This window comes from Capsicum annuum, chromosome 3 (genome assembly GCF_002878395.1).
Source record: "Capsicum annuum cultivar UCD-10X-F1 chromosome 3, UCD10Xv1.1, whole genome shotgun sequence".
Classification (NCBI taxonomy): domain Eukaryota; kingdom Viridiplantae; phylum Streptophyta; class Magnoliopsida; order Solanales; family Solanaceae; genus Capsicum; species Capsicum annuum.
Window position 1 is genome coordinate 26,082,143 of NC_061113.1, and position 19,339 is coordinate 26,101,481.

Below are 19,339 nucleotides of genomic sequence, written 5' to 3' on the forward strand. Positions count from 1 at the left end.
ACTCTTCCTATTTTGTCTTTTTCTCCCTTGCTCAATTGTGTTGATACTATTGTTTACTAACACTTTTTCTTTTAAATTATACTAGTTCCTTGTTTGATTTTATATTCTGACCCTTATGAATTGCCTAGACACATACTAGTGAAACATAGTTATTTGTTTACTTTACCCATTAGAAGTTGACTTTACGTCTTTTAGTTTAACCTCAACTAAAAAAAAATTTGACGAATTTGGCCTTGAATAACTTTTGATAATATGTATATTCATTTTAGGACTAAAGTAAAAAAAAAAAAAAAATCCTTTACAAGACATGCTATTTCGACTTTTTTTTAATTGACTGTTATGTTTTTTTGAACAAATAAAATAAAATAAATGGAGCCCCAATGAGCAGATGATTTTTTTAAAAGCTATAACATGATTTTAAAAGATATAAATGCTTGCTATGAAAACAAAGCCCTTTAATCCCCATTAATTTTTTCTTTCTTTCAAAGTATTACAATGTCCTCTAAGTTGTCTTATAATATTGTCACCGTATAATTTCACCTCCTGGCATTTGTTATGAGTTTTTTTTTAGATTTTAAATTTCTCCAAAACGCGAGGTATATTTATATATATGCGCTACCACATACAAGGTATCTTTATATCATCGTTCATCATTCATTACTATTATTTTCACCTTATTCCAACTATATTCTCACTCCCCAAATTAAATTTATTTATTTTAAAATCTCCCAAATAAATGAACATTGCTATTTTTTTTTATATGCATTGGTTTAGTCAATCAGGAATTAGTACATCTAGACGCTATTTATATTTTATTTCACAATAAATGCATTTATGTGAATTTATTCTCGAATACGAATTACTTTTACATTTGGTAGGTACGAATAATGATGTTTATAAGAAGATAAATTTTCACATGATCTTGGAATTATAATTTCTTTACTTAATCACTAATTCACCAATATATCTATCCTTATGTGCTACTAAACTTTACACTTTCTTAAAATTATTAGCCATTGAATTTCATAAAATACTATTGTTAATTTTTTTTTCTCATTTCATACGTTTAAAAATGCATTTATATTTTACAATAAACCATACCCTTGTATATTGTGGTAGTGTATTTTTATACCTCGCATTTCCTTTTCTTTCTTTTTTTTTTTCTTTCGAAATAATAAAAGTATTTTACCACTGTCTTATGCAAATAACGAAGCAATAATATTTTCATGATTTTTCCTAAACTAAGCGTAAGGACTATCTTCGGATAGGCTCTGAGGGATGCCTAATACCTTCCCCTCGAGTAACCAAAATCCTTACTTAGAATCTCTAAAATGTTTTTTTTTCGATAGACTAAAACAGAGCTTTACAATAAAAAATGGTTTTTCCTAATTTTCCTAAAAAGTTAGGTGGAGACTCTAAAAATGAATATTTCAAATTCCAAGAGTCATTTAACGCGACCATACGTCGCGTGCTGTTTCGACCGATTTGAAATAAGGCTCAACAGAAGTTTCAAGGGAGTGAAGGAAGGGACTATGGGCATAATTTGGAGATTTTTTTGTGCTAGTTAATCTTGCTAGAATTATGTTCTTCCTCTGGAAGATGTTACCAAAGGTTTTTTTATTCCAAGCCTTAACAACCCATTTAAAGAAAGAGATGACATCATAAAAAGAGAGGAAAAGAGAAAATAAATCCTTGACTAAGTCAGGAAAGATGGGGTGGAATCACCATATGAATTCCATTCTAAAAGGTCTGAGAGATGAAGGGAGGAATAACTTTGGAGAGAAAGAAGGATAGGACAATGGTCAAAGTGGGTTCTGGGAAGGTGAGTGACAGATGCTTCAGGGGATTGAGTGATCCAGGCATTATTAGAAAGGCATTTATCTAGTCTTTCTAGAATAAGGAAATGTTTATTCTTGTACCTTTTGTTGGTCCAAGTAAATTTAGTACCTTTAAAGCCTAAGTTCCACTAGAGCACAAGAATTAATATAGTCGCAGAAGCAAGCAACCCTATTATTATTAATGCAGTTTCCCCCAAATTTCTCAAAAGCTTTCAAAACTTTATTAAAGTCTTCCTCTGGCCCAAGAGTTATTTGGGATGGCTATAATAGAAACAACAAAGTTAGAGGGATTGTTCCGTAAGCTTTTCCTATTCTCAAATAGAGTTCTAGCATATACAAAACTTAAAAACCAGAGAGGAGAGAGGTCATTTACCTTGACAGAGACATGAATCACTTGAGGGAGAATGACAATATAAGTGATGCTAAGAGCACAACTGTTCCACATAATCACAATACCACCTGAACTACCAGTAGTAGGGAATTGAATTTGGCTATTAAAACCAAGTTGCTTAGTCAGGTTTTATGATCACTCATTCTAGTTTCAAGGATGGCTAAGAGAGAGGGGTTGTGCATTTGAACCATAGCCTTACGATGCCTTCTAAACTCAATATTGTTAGCCCCCTAGCATTCCATATGATGTAGTTCTTCGTGATCATGGATATTTTGCTGGGTGGGTCTGCCATCACTTCCTTCCCCCTCATCTGTGCTAATGTTCCCTGAGGGGGATGGGGTTTTTTTTTCTTTTTTGCTAGTGGGACAATTTTGGTCTTATAGAAGATTTCCATTCCAGGGAGATGAACTTCCAAGTTTAACTTGTTAAGTTCTAGTGGGAGTAAAACTAGAATCATCTCGCTGATAAGGTCCTCGAAGGAGTGGTTTAGAGGTCTTTCGAGAGTGACTACGTCGAATTTTGGGGTTTTGAGAGATAAAATAATTTTTTCCATCTCTCTGTTATTTTTATTTAGTTCTTGGATGGTTTTCTCCCTCTCTTGCATTTCCAAGAATAGAGTAGAAGGTGGTAGGTTTGTTGGGGTCATTTGTGAGAGGGGGCCCCGAGAGCTTAGAATAAAAGCTGGCCCCATTTCTAGCATTCCCGACACCCTTAGAGGTAAAAAAGGGAGGCACTGACTCATGTTTGTCAGTTCGAAGTTGACTAATTTTGACGTTAGGTTTCCTTGAAAATACTGGTGCATGATTTTCATTATTGTGGACATCCATATAGTCTGTCCGTAGTTCGCAAAACCTTGGTTGAGACCTTCCATTATCAGTTGATCTAGGTAGCTCGGGTCTTGGATCAGGATTTGAACATTTATGCTCCTTATTTTGAGGTTCAGAGAAACTATAATTTGGGAGAGACATTGCCAGCCATGATGCTGGGAGGTGATCCAGGGGTAGAATATTTGTTATGAAGAGTATATTTTCTAGGGTTGAGGTCGGTATTGACATTGTGAGGTTTGGAAAGAGAGTTTAGAGTAGTAAGACCACTTTTGGAGTTAAAAGTGGTTCGCAGTGGAGAAAAGGCTAAGGGAGACCTTTGAGTTTTCCTCATCATTAACATTGAGCTTGGTACTTAATGTGGACATAACTGAAGTGACAGTCATATCACTGTTGCTGATAGGCGCCGACAGCTGTATGGGGAGCAGAGAAAACATTTGAGTATTTGAGGTGGAATTAGTGCTGAGTTGGCACTTTTTATTTTCCACCTCTGTAGAATTGGGAGGCTTAGCACAGCTTGCCAGGGAATTTATTTCTGGTGGGTTTGGGCCATTAGCATTTTCGCCTTGGTTAGTGATTGGGAGAAGGATTGGGCCTTTGAGAGGCCCATTATGCATTCCCTGACTTGTGGAGGCCTTTTGGCTTATAGGCTCATGGTTTGTAGAGTTCCAGATGGGTCTCTTACGTTGGTTAGTATTGGGCCTCGATTTGGCCTGCATATCTTTTGAGAAGTTGGGCCCATTGGTTGAAGATAGTTTTGGGCCTGGCTGCCCCATCGGGTCATGGTTTTGATGGGCGTCTGAACCCAGGGATACGTTGTAACCCTGGCCACCATTAGAGGAGTCTTAGAAATTCCTAGTTTCTAAGAACTTACCTGTTGCAGCATCAAAGAGCTTTACCTTGATATTCTGTATATTACCAGATGTACCTAGGTGCTTCTGCTTAGTGCGATTTGATTTATTATTCTTCCTCCTGGTAAAAGCTGCTATTTGCCATTCTTCTATCTCTAGGTTTACTGTAAGTTCTTGATCCAGTGACTTCTTAGGCATCTTCAATCTTTGATGTGGGCATGAGGTTTGGGTGTGCGACGTCCGCATCTCTTACACAGAAACTCTTCTCCTTCATAGAGAATTGGTTGTTGGTGATTACCAATGTTAATTGAGTTCATTAGTGGTGTGTCTAGGGGTACTTGGACGCATATGCAAGCGTACCTGCCCCTCAGAGTCGAAGAAGTATAGGCGTAGATCTTTAACAATTTCCCAACTTTTCTCTCACTTTCTCCAGAATCTCTTTATCATAGATTTTGGTTGGGAGTTGTGGTAGCCGGATCAAGATTGCCGTTGTTTAGATTTTTAATTGTTTGGGAACAAAATTGGGTTCCCAAATTCTTGAGAATTGATATCTCCTAGTTTCACTGTGTAATAATCCAGTCCCAAGTTAATTAGGGCAAAACTCTCCTTGAGTTTCCATAGATCCGCTAATTTACTCTTCCAATATTGATGGTTGAACTTTTTACCAACTACTTTGATAATAATTGAGTGTTGCTAGGGAGTGTAGAGTCTTATCCTATCCTCGACGAATAGGGGGATTGAGCTCTCATCTTCTGATTCCGGTGGGATGACTGATGGATTGGTTTCCTCAAACTGATTTAGTGATGTGCAAAACTCGAACCGACCGATAAAAATGTTATTATTTTATTGTTATTGGGTTTACAATTTTTTAATGGTTTTATAAAAAATTTATTGGGTTATTGATTTGGTTCGATTTTTTCTTATTGGGTTATTGGGTAAACCGATAACCCAATAAGAATATATATATATATATGACTTATTATATACTTTTTTTAATTTCTCCTAACAACATTTAGTTCAAACTTGAAGATTGTTGTAAATTAAAACACATCATGTAGGATTTATGGTTGTAACTAAGATTCGATTTTTTTTCATGGTAGTTACTACTATTTCTATTTTATGAGTATTTTCTTATCGATTAAACCGAAAACTAAACCGTCAAGGACTAAAAACCGATAAAAAATATCTTATTATTTTGGTTATTGGTTTAGCATATTTAAAAACTGAAAACCGATAAACCGAACCGATAATATATAAAATCGAACCGAACCAACTGATGTACACACCTAAATTGATTTATGATTTCTGAAATGATTGGCTTTTCTCGCACAATCTCACTATAAGAGGGTTTAACTGGGTGGTCCACTGATATTTCACACTTCTCTCCATCGGGTGGATCTGGTGGTTTTGGTGCGGTATCCTTGGAGGAGGTAGGGTAGCCGTTCATGGCACCCATATGAATTGAAGAGTAGGAAGGGAATTTTAGAGGGCAGTGAGTCTTTCTCTCTCTAATGTCTAATTGATAAAATAATTGTTATGTGATTAAAAGATTATTGGTTCAAGTCGACAAGTCTTGAAAATGGCGTCTTGTAAGAATATAGGATAAGACTGAGATTCTTATGATCCGACCTAGGGATGGAGCTAGATAGGATCGACATTCGAAGGATTCATCCAATTCCTCTTCAAAAACTTTTACACTATTTATGCATGATTAAGATTATTTTTTATGTTATATAATAGATGTTGAACCCCTTTTACCTTTTTCATGTGTTTAATTCTTTATATTTTTATTTTTAGTATTAACTAAAATTTTTAGTTCTTACATTATTTTTACCATTCAACAAATCTCATATACAGCAAAAGTTTCAATGCATTTGACTGCACTTTTACTTTTGATGAACGGTGTTTTTTTTTTCCCTAGTAGAGATATAGTTCGTGTGTAACCTGGAAGAAGTAGTAAGAAATAGCGGTTAAATTTTAAAGATTTGAAAATACTCAAATCTCTAGAAAATGAATATAAGTTCCAATTGTTTAAACAAATATAGAAACACCGAACATGCACAAATATTGCACAAATATTCGCAACTTAAAGGGCAAATATTCATAGCACAATGTTTTATTAGTTTGTAATTCCTCCGTTTCAATTTGTTAGTGTTATATATATATTTTTTTAAAAATTACTTTTTAAGAAATTTTCACTTTCTTCCTGATATATTTTAAATTATAAAATTGAACAATATACATATCTTTAATTTGAAATCATAACATTTTAATTTTTTTTTATGTCAAATCAAAATCAAATAAATAAATTAAAATAGAGAAATACATGACTGAATGTTTTTTAACGATATATAAATAAACAAAAAGAAGAACTTTGTAATTAATCTCAAAGAGAATTGAAGCATCGTTAAACTCTGCATTGTAAAATTTAATTATTCCTAGTACACAATGCTTGATTCCAGATTTCCAGTTAATTGGAAGCACGACTAGCTCATAATGTCTGCCCCTTTTTTTATTATTTTTTTTTCTCGTGCAATAAGCCAACAAGGTTTTGAAATAAAAATAATTTGTTTAGGAGCCTAGACTACATCGCCCATCCGAGCTTATGCCACGTGTGATCTTTCGGATATGAGGAATTCGTGGTGTCTTGGCACGACCACCATAAAAATTACTCCCGTTTGAAATTATCACACATTATAATTTGATATAAAATTTAAAAAATAAGATGAGTTTTAAATATTTTAATTTTAAATTAAAAACATATCAAATATCAAAAATATTTTTTAATCGTATGACTTTTAAACATGTTATGCGAACGTCAAAATTTAAAAAATTACTAAAGAAAAATTTGTTTTAAGCCATAAAATAGGAATTTAAAGACTGCTACAGTAGTGGCAGCAGCCATAATACAAGATTAGAGGTCGATTCCTGTCGAGTCCAAATCATAGATTGCAACATGCTAACTTTAACACGGTTGACAAAAATGACATTTCATTATAATAGAAATCAAGATAAGAGAATTATTGAAACAACAACAACAAAAAAAACAATTGCAAGGTTGTTATATACTATAGTAGTGTACAATCTCATTACTTATGCTGGATGAAAGAAGCAAAACGCTTAATCAAATCTCGAGATTTCTCCATTTCAGGATTAACCAATTGAAAGCAATGATCTTCATCTTCAACTACAATGAACTCCAAATCTCCTTTCCATCCACTTTTCTTCACGCCCTCAGCAAATTGAACCCCAATTTCTTTTGGTAAATGCTCATCTTTCTCTGCAAAACACAACAACATCCTAGAACAACCCAATTGAGACAAACAAGGAGCCTTCTCAGCAAGTGGATTAATCATTGGACTATGTAGACCAGCTTCTGTTGGTGAACTAATAATAGTCCAATTCTTGTACGATAGACCTTGTTCAATGTTCTCAAGTGGGACTAGCAAGTAAGGACAAACTAAAATCGAACCATTAATGGTAACAATTGTATTAATACCACCTTCTTTTCCAGCTTTCATGACCATATGATAAACTATGTTGCCACCAGCACTGTCTCCACATATAGACAATCGGCTAAAATCTCCGTAATTTTTTAGCCACGGGTCTTCATTAGCGCTAGTGAATTTTTCACTAGCGTGTGATGCGACCCATTGAAGTGCGGTCCAAGAATCTTCGTAAATTTTCTGCACGTCATGCTCAGGGGCTAATCGATACTCTATTGAAACTGCGATTGCGTTTGATTCAGAAACCAAAACGTTGAGGTAATTGTGGTACATGTTAAAGAAAGCAGATCCAAGAACTAGTGCACCTCCGTGATAATACACTAAAATGGGAAGTTTTTGGGATGAAGTGATGTTTTTTTTGGGAAGGTAGAGTCTAGCAGAAACATGTGGTGAAATTGTAACATCTTTGGATGAGACACCAGTGGCAGGATCTTCAAGTGATGGGGGCACGTATTCTAAACCAAGTGTGTCGTATAAACGTTCAACTCGACCGTCCTTATAGATTTTGTACCAAGAAGTTTCATTGACAACCTCATTGTTGTTGTCATTGGAATTAGCCATGGAATTTGTGTAGAGAGAATTTAGAAAATGGGTTTTGTGAGAAAGTTGATTTGAGTATAGAAGACAGTTGATTTATATTAATGGGATTGGTTGTCTGGTGGTCCAAGTGATACCTCGGCAAGCTTCGAAAATTTAATAAGTACATGCATGTATAATGTATGGTGGTAACTCATCTATAAAAAATACTAAAATAACAAACTTAATATTAATTATTTTAATGTAAAAAACATTATTCTTTTAGAATAAATCAAAAAAAGAAAACATATTGGTGCGGACTATCGAGTAGAGTGAGTGTGTCTTAACAAACTTTAAAAAGTTATTTGTCCTATTCTTCAACAATAACAAACCCACATAGTGAGGTGTCCTATTCTTCAAGTTATCAATTTTATCAATTTTAATTATTAGTATAAAATTATTAACCGGTAATTTACTTATGATTTCTTACAATGTAAGACTTCTGAATAACATACTTATGATTTCTCACATAATAGTTGTCATGAATTGATAACAAGAGAAAGAAGGCAACCAACTTATTGCTACATTCGGTAAGTAATATTGATTAGATATATAACGTACGTCATAATCAAACGCTTTTTCTTAAATATCTTTTTAAATAATTTGATTGAGTAGAATTATCTTTTGTCAATGTAAAATTAAAATCCAATAGCATTTCTAGAATCTGAACAGAGTAGAAGGTGATGGAACAACGAGAACAACGGCAGGTTGAAATTATCTATTGTCTGATATTTCAGTAACCTTCTAGAAATTATGTTGGAAAAATCATTATTTGTTATGAAAAATAAATTAGAGAACAAAAAGAGTAGAGAGAGAAGAGAGTAATTTTTATTTTTCTTGAAGCAAAATTTTTCTATCAAATACATCTTGATAGATCTTATCTATATTCTTGATAAACATTCACTATAATAGAAATGAGATCTTATCTATATTCTTGATGCGCATTCACTATAATAGAAATACATTTAGGCAAAATGATCTTCTGAACCCTTATACTATGTCGGTTTATGTTTGTTATCTGGACCCTTTAACCCATTAAAAAACAACATTTTAAACACTTTTTCAGTGAGTGTATTACACTCGCTCCATGTCAGCTGCCACATCTGTCACGTCATTTTTCACATCATTTTTATATTAAAAAAATATTAAATATTAAAATAAATAAATAAATAAATAAACAAACACCCCTTTTCTCTCTCTTCCCTTTTTCTTTCCTTTTCCCTTTTCCGTTCTTTCTTTCTCTATTTCTTCTTTCTTCTTCTTTTTCTAATTCTTCTTTCTCCTTTTCTCATTCTTCTTTTCTTTTATCATCTTCACCTTGTTATTCTTCTTACTCTACGAAAAAATAAATTTTTTTAAAGATTTTTGTAATTTGGGTGATTAAAAAAACTTGAAATTCAACGTAAAGACTCAAATTTTATGCTTTCTTTGAATTTTTTGTGATTTGGGTAATTTGAGAAACTTGAAATTCAATGTAAAAATTTAATTTTTATGCTTTCTTTGAAATTTTTGTGATTTGGGTAATTCAATTTTTTTTTTACAACGAACAACAACAACAATATCAACCACAGCAAAGACTTGACAAAAAAAAAAAGCAAATATCCTCTTCAGGGATTGCCCAGATCTGCTGTGCGAAGGAAAAGTAAGGAGTGAACACACAAATGGAAGCAATACGGGGAAGGGGAAGGAGGGAGAGACGTTCGTTGCTTTTGATGAGGAAGGCAATGGCTTGTTTGAGTTCGAATGGAGAAGTGAAATGGAGGGTGATTGTACATTGTTGTTGGCATCAATGGAGGGTTTGAATTTTTTTGAAGGAAAATGGTGAAGTTGAGATGCTAATGAAAGTGAATTTTTTGTACATTATTGTTGGTATCAAGTGGGGGGTGCTGGGATGAGGCTGGGTGGGGTTGGGGGTGTTGAGATGGGGCTGGGTGGGGTAGGGGGTGCTGGGACGGGGCTGGGTGGGGTGGGGGAGTGGTTGGATTGGGGGTGGGGATTGGGGGTGATCTTTTTTTTTTTTTTTTTTTAAATTTTTTTTTTTTAAATTTTTTAAAATATTTTTAAATTAAAAACTGAAAAAAAAATAAAGTACCACTTTTTTTTTTTTTAAAAAAAATTATTTTAATATAAAATTGATCAAAAATTGACACCACTCACACCCCCAGACGTGTGACTACACTTTCTTTATCCTAATCAACATTTGAATGTCACATAAGCTCGGTCAATGGTCAAAGGATGTAAAATGTTATTTTTTAATGAGTTAAAGAGTTCAGATGACAAATGTACAAGTAGAAGTGTTCAACTTACAAAACCGATATAATACAGGGGTCCAAAAGGACATTTTGCCATACATTTATAACACCCCCTTCAATATCTAATTGATAAATAATGTATCTCGTTAAAGTCTTACTAGAAAAAACCCAGTGAAAAAAAAATCTAGTGAAGGAAAAAGAATACACATTTCTAACAATACGCATATATACTGACTCATTAAAAACCTTACAAGGAAAATTCAGTGGGACAACGTAAGAAAAAAAGAGTACAACGGGTATTTATTCCCCCTAATGAGAAAATTCTTGAACCTTTGCATTCCGATCTTGTGCATCATCTTCTTGAAAGTTGTAGTTGGAAGAGACTTGATGAATAAATAAGCTGTTATACCCCATTTTAACACGGATCAAAATAGCATACAACATATTGAAAAACTTTTAAACAAATTTAAGGAAGTCACCACCTAATTAGTTCTACGATGAATTAAAACACCTATTATAAACTATGTGATTAAAGCAATTAAAGACTTCATTTTAAGATCTACATAACCTGAAATTCTAGGTAAGGATTCTAATTATCCTAAAGGGAAGGAATTAGGCACCCTAAAAGATCCATTAACTACGGTTAACTAACCAAACTTAGATTAAATAAGGAAACCAAAATTATATTAAGAAAAAAAAGGTAAGGAGTAAAAAGAAAAAATTATCTTTTGCAAGATAACATATGCTAATTCTTTATAAGAATAACATTAAACCTCGTCATAAGACTTACTTTCAAAATTACTTAAGATAATATTTATAAGACATCCTAAAAATGTTTCAACCTTATTTGTCAAAAAAAAAAAAAAAAGTTATTTAAAATCAATTCCTTACGAGAGCTTACAATTTCTAATCAAGAAAAGTTAATTATATTAAGAACTCCAAATTTTAACTCTTTAGCTTTTTTTAATCAAATTTTATAAAGTTAATTATCCTACACTAAGTGAACAGATAAAATACATAATTATTTAAATATCTAGTGACTTGAGAATTTATTATTATTACGATGCAGCTAAAAATAAATAAATAAATATTTTTCGTCATTAGAAATTCTAGAAGGGGGCTTGCGAAGTGCCATCTTTTACTTGAGATTAATGAATAATAATAATAATGATAATAAATAAAATAAATAGAGTAAAATTTGATTTATCATATCCAAAATTACTAAAGCCGACTTTCCGCAAAAACTTATGTTTTATTAATCCAAAGTTACTAATTAGCAAAGAACTAACTCGATTTCAAAAGATGGGTTACTATATCATATTAAAGAAGCATTAATGGCCATGAAAATCTAAGAGATAGATTTATCAATCAATTTTCATCCATTTAACATCTAAAGCCAGCAAGAATGCCAAATTTAATATCTAAGAGGCAAACGGGAACGATTAAATTGCTATTCATTTAAAGAATTAAACAATTTCAAATACACGAAAGCAAACATAAATTTCAAATGATAATGCGCGCAATATTTTTAGTAAGAGATACCAATATGTGTATGCAAAGGTAAGTAAAAGTTTAGGGGAGGGGTTTTAATAGTCTCATTTATACTACCAGAAAATTGATAGAATTGTTCAAACAGACGAATATACCATCATAATTTCCAGCTACTATCATATAGAAAGCATACAAGAGCTGTATCAGCTTGTATAAACACCGAGAAGTGAAGATTTCAGACCAAGAAAGTTCACGACAGAGCAAGGCTGGTAAGAATTTAAAGCAGAAAATTGGAATTCATTTGCTTGGTTTGCACAGAGAAATTTTTTTTTTCATCTATTGCACATATTCATACTTGTGAGGAAATACAAACGTGGTAACTGAGAAAAAAAGTAAGCAAAACAAAGGAATGCAAATCATGTGCTTGCCAGATATGGAAGACAACCACTATCACAAAAATCCCACATTTTGCCTCATTCTTGAGTTATTAAAAGATTGGCAATACATTACGAGAAAGAAAAAAAAAGCAATATAATTTGTAAGCAAAAGGACGTGGGTTTGATATATTTTCTTTAGCAAATTGAGGCCCAGATATGTGTTATGATAAGGCAAAAGAGAAGCCAACCATGCCATGGCTGCAAAACATCGGTTGCGTGTGTGAGAGAAGAATCTCAATCACAGGTAGCATAATGCCATGGTAGACACCTTTAGCATTCACAGCCACACCGGGTTGCCACGCCAAGATACTGATTGGATCGTCTCCATGCCCGAATCAGTGCTCGGATTTAGAAAAAAGTTCTCATCATTGCCTCTTTAAGAGTTTCCAAAGCCATAAAGGAGACAGACCGAAGAACCAAGAAACTGAAGTTGAATATATTTCTTTTTTTTTTTCTTTTTAAGGGTTATTGCTTTGTTGAGAAAGGGAGAATCATAGGCAAAGCAGATAGGGGCAACCACCCTTGAAAGAAATCCCATACTCTCTGCAGCCTCATTCTCTCTATTTCTGGGCTAACCTAATAAATGGAATTCACTTATCTGAGAGCTTAGAACTGAAGAGACCTCAAAATTCTGCATTTAAGAGAATTTATCAGCTTCCAACTCTAATATTGTCCAAACGCCTACTTTTGTTCTTCAACAAATTTAGGCTCAGATGCATATAATAATAAGGCAAAAGAGAAGCCAGCCACACCATGGCTGCAAAACACAGATTTGCATGAGAAAGTTGCCACGCGAAGATACGGGTCAAGTCATCCCAGTGCTCAATGATCATCTCAAAATTGAAAGATTTATAAGCATCATCATAGCCCCTTTAACAGTAGAATGCATAATAATGAAACACTTTCCAGTTCCACTAACAATGAGAGTGGATGAATTGAAGAGTTTTTGAAAAAAAAAAAAAAATTAAAGGAAATTTAAGTGTTTTTAAAAGGGCTGTTAGTCTGTTAAAAATGGAAAATCATAGGCAAAGCATAGAGAAAGGCAACCGCCCATAAACGATATCCCATACTCTCTATGCTGCCTCATTCTCGCCATTTCTGGGCACCCAACAAACGATAATTCGCTGGACTTTTGAAGGGTCTTCTCACCTAATTCTTTCTATTGAGTTTCAGATCTGTGACAAATCAGGCAAAAGGAGAAAAAGCAACTGCCATGGCTGCAGATAATCATATTTAACGAGCTAAATTAAAAGTGTGTGTCCTTGACCTAATGCAAATTTAACTGTACCATTTTTCCGGCGAACAATCATCTTTGTCTTTCTCTTTGCTAAGGGCTGTTGGTTTGTTTAAACAATGGTGAATCATAGGCAAAGCATAGAGAGGGGCAACTACCCTTGATAGAAATCCCATTACTCTCGCTACTACCCCATTCTGAGCTAATCTAACAAAAAGGGATTCGCCAGTAATTGCTCGCAAAAAGGAAATAGGGCTTCTCTTTCTGAAGGGTCCTCTTGTTTCAAATTGATTCAATATTATGGATACTATGCAAATATGGCTCGGCTTTATATTCAAACTAAAGATATAGCTGACGGTACGTCCAAACATTCAAAGAAAACACAACAAAATTTTCATGTTGGACAACCGATCATCCATGGAGTTAAGAGCTTTTAGAACTTTCCCCTGTTTAAGAAGAAAAGGTTGCTCACGTGTTGTAGAACTCCAACTAGGTATAAAGAACATTTTAAGAGATGCTATGGCGTTGGAAAACATCTTACATTAGTATCAAAACGATCGTAAAACCAGCCACACTCAAGTGACATAGAGTTTATACAAGTGAAATTGCAAGTCATGAATACATTCTTAAATACATCATCTCAAAGAATCAGAGAGAACCATGTTATTTCACAGTTTTATGCCCGGAATCAACCAGTGAACATCTCGGCTAGCACAGAGTGACAACAAACAAATTCGTTTCAAATTCGCAATCATCACCAGTAAAGCAACCCAACCGACTCCTTATGAGACTTTAAAGGTTTTATTCATGCCGAGTCATAAACTAAAATATGTCATGAATACATCACATATTATGAACAAAATCTAACAACCAGACAGCCTTTTTATTTCGTCTTTATCCTCACAATTAGGCAAACGAGATCGACAAACTCAAACGATCAGAAAACCACTAAGCTAAGCATAACGTAATTAAACGGGATAGGAGTTATTCTTACAGGTGTTCGCAAAACAACCTATGACTCACATCGAAACGTAAAGACAAAACTCAAAAATACAAACGACAAACACCTATGCACGTATATTCACAAAAACTACATATTCATACACAAAACAAACATTCGGAATCAAAATTACATATTTAACTGCAAGTCCAAAACAACGAAAACAACTCCAATTTGAAGTCAAGATGAATCCCATGTCCATAGGATCCAAAATAGATGAAGGAAAAAGAAAACTAAAATAAAATAAAAGGGGGCGGGTTCGCACCTTTTTTGGGTAGCAAACTAAGGCTTCCTCGTCGGAGATCCGAACTCGGACTTTGAACTCGAAAAGGAAACAAGAAAATAAGGAGCAATACCAATTTGTCGATGCTTTTGCTAATATGATAGATGCTAATTCTTGGTTGTTCTTGCTGATTTTTTCTCTCATAAATGGAGCGAGCCCAAAGGCTCCTTGTATAGCCAAAACATAAAAGGTTCAAAAATACCCTACGCTATTGAAATAACTTAAAAATTATCTGCTCGTTAGATTTTTGATTTAAAAATACTTTTTTATTAAATATTTAGCTTAAAAATACCGAAATTCAAAAAAAAATTAAAAATACCTTTGAACTATTTAAAATGAATAAAAAATGCTCCTTTTAGTTTTTGGCTCAAAAATATGCTCAGTTAAATATTTGGCTCAAAAATATCCCCCTTAACGAAATTCTACCAAGCATGCCACTTAAAAAAAAAAAAAACCACGTGGCTATGCCACATTACCATCCACATGTAAAATGTTATAATTTTTAATTATATGACATTCCTTTCTTCTTTATTTTTATTTTTATTTTTATTTTTTTACAAAGCAGTTTTATTGATTTAAGAAAAATATGATCAGTAAAATTAATTTTTTTAAAAAATATTTAAATAAAATAAATCAGTGTTTTTACTAGATTTAGTTTATGTTTTTGGAATTTCCCGACATTGGGAAGGTACTAAATAAATTTTGTTAAAGGAGTACAAATTATTCAATTTTTTTAATTATATAATAAACTTTTCACTTAGATTATTAAAGAAATTATATCCATATTTTTCTAATAATTAAAATATATTAAATGTCATTTACTTTTTGAACGTGGAATTTTCAAAAATTCTAAGAATACTTGATAATTAAACATGAAATTAGAAAAACTATCAACACTCATTGAGTTCAGAAAAAATAAATCAACATCAATAAATATAATCTTTTTATTTAACTCTTTCATCAAGAAGAAAGGAATGTCATATAATTAAAAAATACTAACATTTTACATGTTGATGGTAATGTGACATAGTCACGTGTTTTTTTTTACGAAAAAGGCTAAAAAATACCTTGATGTATTATTCGTTGTAGTACTTCCTAACAAAATTCAAAATCTAATCATACGTAAGGAATGAATAATAGTAGAAAGAAATTGTTTCACTTCACCAGAAAAAGTTAGCCAACTTATAATATCGACCTCTAAAATTTCTTGAACATTAAAGTTTAACACATGAAGCAGCAACGCAATAGCATAGTGAGTAAATTATAAATACATTGTAGATTGTAACTATAGTTTTAATATTACCACTGAAGTGATTATAACAAAACATAAAACAAACGTTGAGATGAGAATTGTTAGTTAAAGGCTCTAACTATGAACAGGGACTAGGGAAGAAACATATTATATAAATGCACGACTTCACCTCATAAGTCACAACTATACAAAAGAGGTGGTTTCTATGATTAGGAGTTCGAACCATATGACCTCCCGATCACATGGCTACAACTTCACTGTTGCATCAGGGATTCCCTAAAAGACAAAATCGACCTAATCTAATTAGGATCATCAAAGACGAAATATTTGAGTCTTTTCCATAAAAAAAATTTCGTGACTATGCCACATTACCATCCACATGTAAAATGTTAGTATATTTTAATTATATGACATTCCTTTCTTCTTGATGAAAGAGTTAAATAAAAAGATTATATTCAGTGATGTTGATTTATTTTTTTCTGAACTCAATGAATGTTGGTAGTTTTTCTAATTTTATGTTTAATGATCAAGTATTCTTAGAATTTTTGAAAATTCCACTTTTAGAAAAGTAAATGACATTTAATATATTTTAATTATTAGAAAAACATGAATATAATTTTCTTTAATAATCTAAGTGAAAAGTTTATCATATAATGAAAAAAATTGAATAATTTTTACTCCTTTAACAAAATTTATTTAATACCTTCCCAATGTCAAGAAATTTCTAAAACATTAAACTAAATTCAGTAAAAATACTGATTTATTTAGTTAAATATTTTTAATTTTAGTGATCATATTTTTTCCAGATCAATAAAATTGTTTTACAAAAAAATAAAAATAAATAAAAATAAAGAAGAAAGGAATGTCATATAATTAAAAAGGCATATTACATAAATATGACCCTAAACTTGACACCAAATTATAACATTGACCTTAAACTTTGACAGTACACAAATAGGACCTTTAACTATTTAAAACCTGAACAAATAAATACCCTGATCCTATGTGGCAAAACGCATGTTGTACACGCAAAACGGCACGCGCCCGAGTTGGAATTGAAGGATTTTTTTGTTCAATTTTTGTATAGTTAAAGGGCCTATTTGTGCACCGGCAAAGTTAAAAATCATACTTATAATGTGTTTTTTTATTAGGTGACACCATATGAGTGGATTAGTAATCCACGTTAGAGCAAGTGAGGTACACGCGTGTAGTTGCAAAATTGGAGTATTTTTTTATTCAGGTTTTATATAGTTAAAGGGCATACTTGTGCACTATCAAAGTTTAAGGTCAATGTTATAATTTGGTGTCAAGTTTAGGGTCATATTTATGTATTATGCCAATTAAAAAATATAACATTTTACATGTGGATAGTAATGTGGCATAGCCATGTGTTTTTTTTTTATCTAGGTGGCATGCTTGGTGGAATTTCATTAAGGGGAGGGGTATTTTTGAGTCAAATATTTAACAAAGGGGTATTTTTGAGTCAAAAAACTAACCAGGGGTATTTTTGATCCATTTCAGATAGTTCAGGGGTATTTTTGATCTTTTCCGTTAGAGGGAGGGATATTTTTGAGCTACATATTTAACGGAGAAGTATTTTTGAGCCAAAAATCTAACGAGGGGTATTTTTGAGCTATTTTAGATAGTTCAGGGGTATTTTTGAGCCTTTTTCATAGCCAAAATTTAAGAGTGCTGCAACGGTTATCATAGAGGCTCTAAGAATTCAAATATTGAATTCTTGAAAATCCCCAAATCTCAGAGAGAAATAGAGGAGCCAAACTGGAAGAAGAGAAAGGTTGATTGTTCACCTTTTTCAGGTTGATGTGAAGAGAGGAAAAGGCTATTTCAAGGTGAAAGACTTGGATCATCGGTTTTTAGGTATAACAACCTCTAGTCCGATGGTTCTTCAATTCTTCCACTTTTTTCCAAAAGAGGCAGTGGATATTAAGAGCTTTGTAGCTCTGTTTTGAGAAGACAAAAGCTGTGAGAGAGATGAGTAAAGTGATGGGGCAGGTAAAACGGAGAAAAAGTGGGTGGGAAAGGCTAAGACCACCAGAATTTGCCATTATCCGGTGGTCAGAAGATGATCGGCTTTGGCAGATGGGAGAGAGGAGATCGTTAGTTCGGCTGAGAGGCGAGATAGTATTAGGGGTTTAAGGTTGGGCCGAGTCAAGGTCAAATTGGGCTTGAGGCAGATTTTTGAGATTTTTGGGCTGGTATTTTTGCTGAAAAGCAAGGAGTAAATGGCCTAAGAAAATTACGTTTATAAGAAAAAAATTAATTTTTCTTACCCATTTTTATTTAATTAAATTAACGATACTTATTTTATTCTAGTTAGTTTTCCAAAATGTATATATATATATATATATATATATATATATATTCCACACCTATAGATACATATACATACACGCATGATTTCAAATATGTACATATTTTATATTAAAATTCGTTTAGCTATAATTTAAAATTAAATAAATAAAAAATAAAGTAGAGTAAATTTGTTAGAAAATATAATAATACAGCAAGGATTATATTAATATGGTAAATTTGTAAAAAATATGATAATATAGTAAGTATTGTATTAATATGCTAACATATATTATTTATTCATTTTAAAAGAAGTAGTGAAATGATAATTCAAAATATATTTATTTATTTATATTTGATTAAATTTATAACATGCGATGTTAGAAGAAAAACACCATTTTTAAGCTGTTAAAGTTAAACTATATTTTGAAAAAATATTCAGAAATTCTAAGTATCGAGAAAATAATTTTATAAAAAAAAAGGAGCCAAAATTAGGAGTCAACATCAGCCACATTGTCACTTGACGAATTTGTTGCACCATTCTTTTGGAGCTCATGTATGTAGAAAAGCTTTGGCGAAATGCGCTTTGTTCTATCTCCTTTTATGAGTCCTCCCTTAAGTTGTGTTATGCATGTTGCATTATCTTCATATAAAATTATGGGTACTTGGTCACATTTCAAATCACATTTTCTCGAATGAGATGTATCATGGACCTCAACCATACATATTCTCGGCTTGCTCATGAATAGCTATTATCTCAGCATGGTTCGATGAAGTGACTATGATAGACTGCTTTATAGATCTCCAAGATATGACAGTACCACCACATATGAACATATAGTCTGTTTGAGACCAAACTTTATGCGGATCATATAAATACCCAGCATCAGCATAACCAATAAGATTGGTACTGTAATTTTTAGAATAAAAGAATCCCATATCAGTAGTCTCTTTAGGTACCGCATGTGTGTTTGAACTCATTCTGATGTCTCCTAGTAGGAGTAGAACTATACCTTGCTAACAAATTAACTGAAAAGGCTATATTAGTTTTCTAGTATTTGCAAGATACATTAGTGCATCAATTGCACTAAAGA

General features: G+C 32.6%; 1 protein-coding gene across 1 annotated transcript; it reads right to left on the reverse strand.

The window, feature by feature from the left end:
- Positions 1-6,878: 6,878 nt before the first annotated feature.
- Positions 6,879-8,193, reverse strand: LOC107856519 (2-hydroxyisoflavanone dehydratase). Its single transcript, XM_016701517.2, has one exon. It carries the CDS (start codon positions 7,969-7,971, stop codon positions 6,994-6,996), a length of 978 nt encoding a protein of 325 aa, XP_016557003.1. The 5' UTR covers positions 7,972-8,193; the 3' UTR covers positions 6,879-6,993.
- Positions 8,194-19,339: the final 11,146 nt, after the last annotated feature.

What these genes read in the sequence shown, in the direction of transcription:
- LOC107856519 (XM_016701517.2), bottom strand. Translation starts at nt 7,971, where the DNA reads ATGGCTAATTCCAATGACAACAACAATGAGGTTGTCAATGAAACTTCT.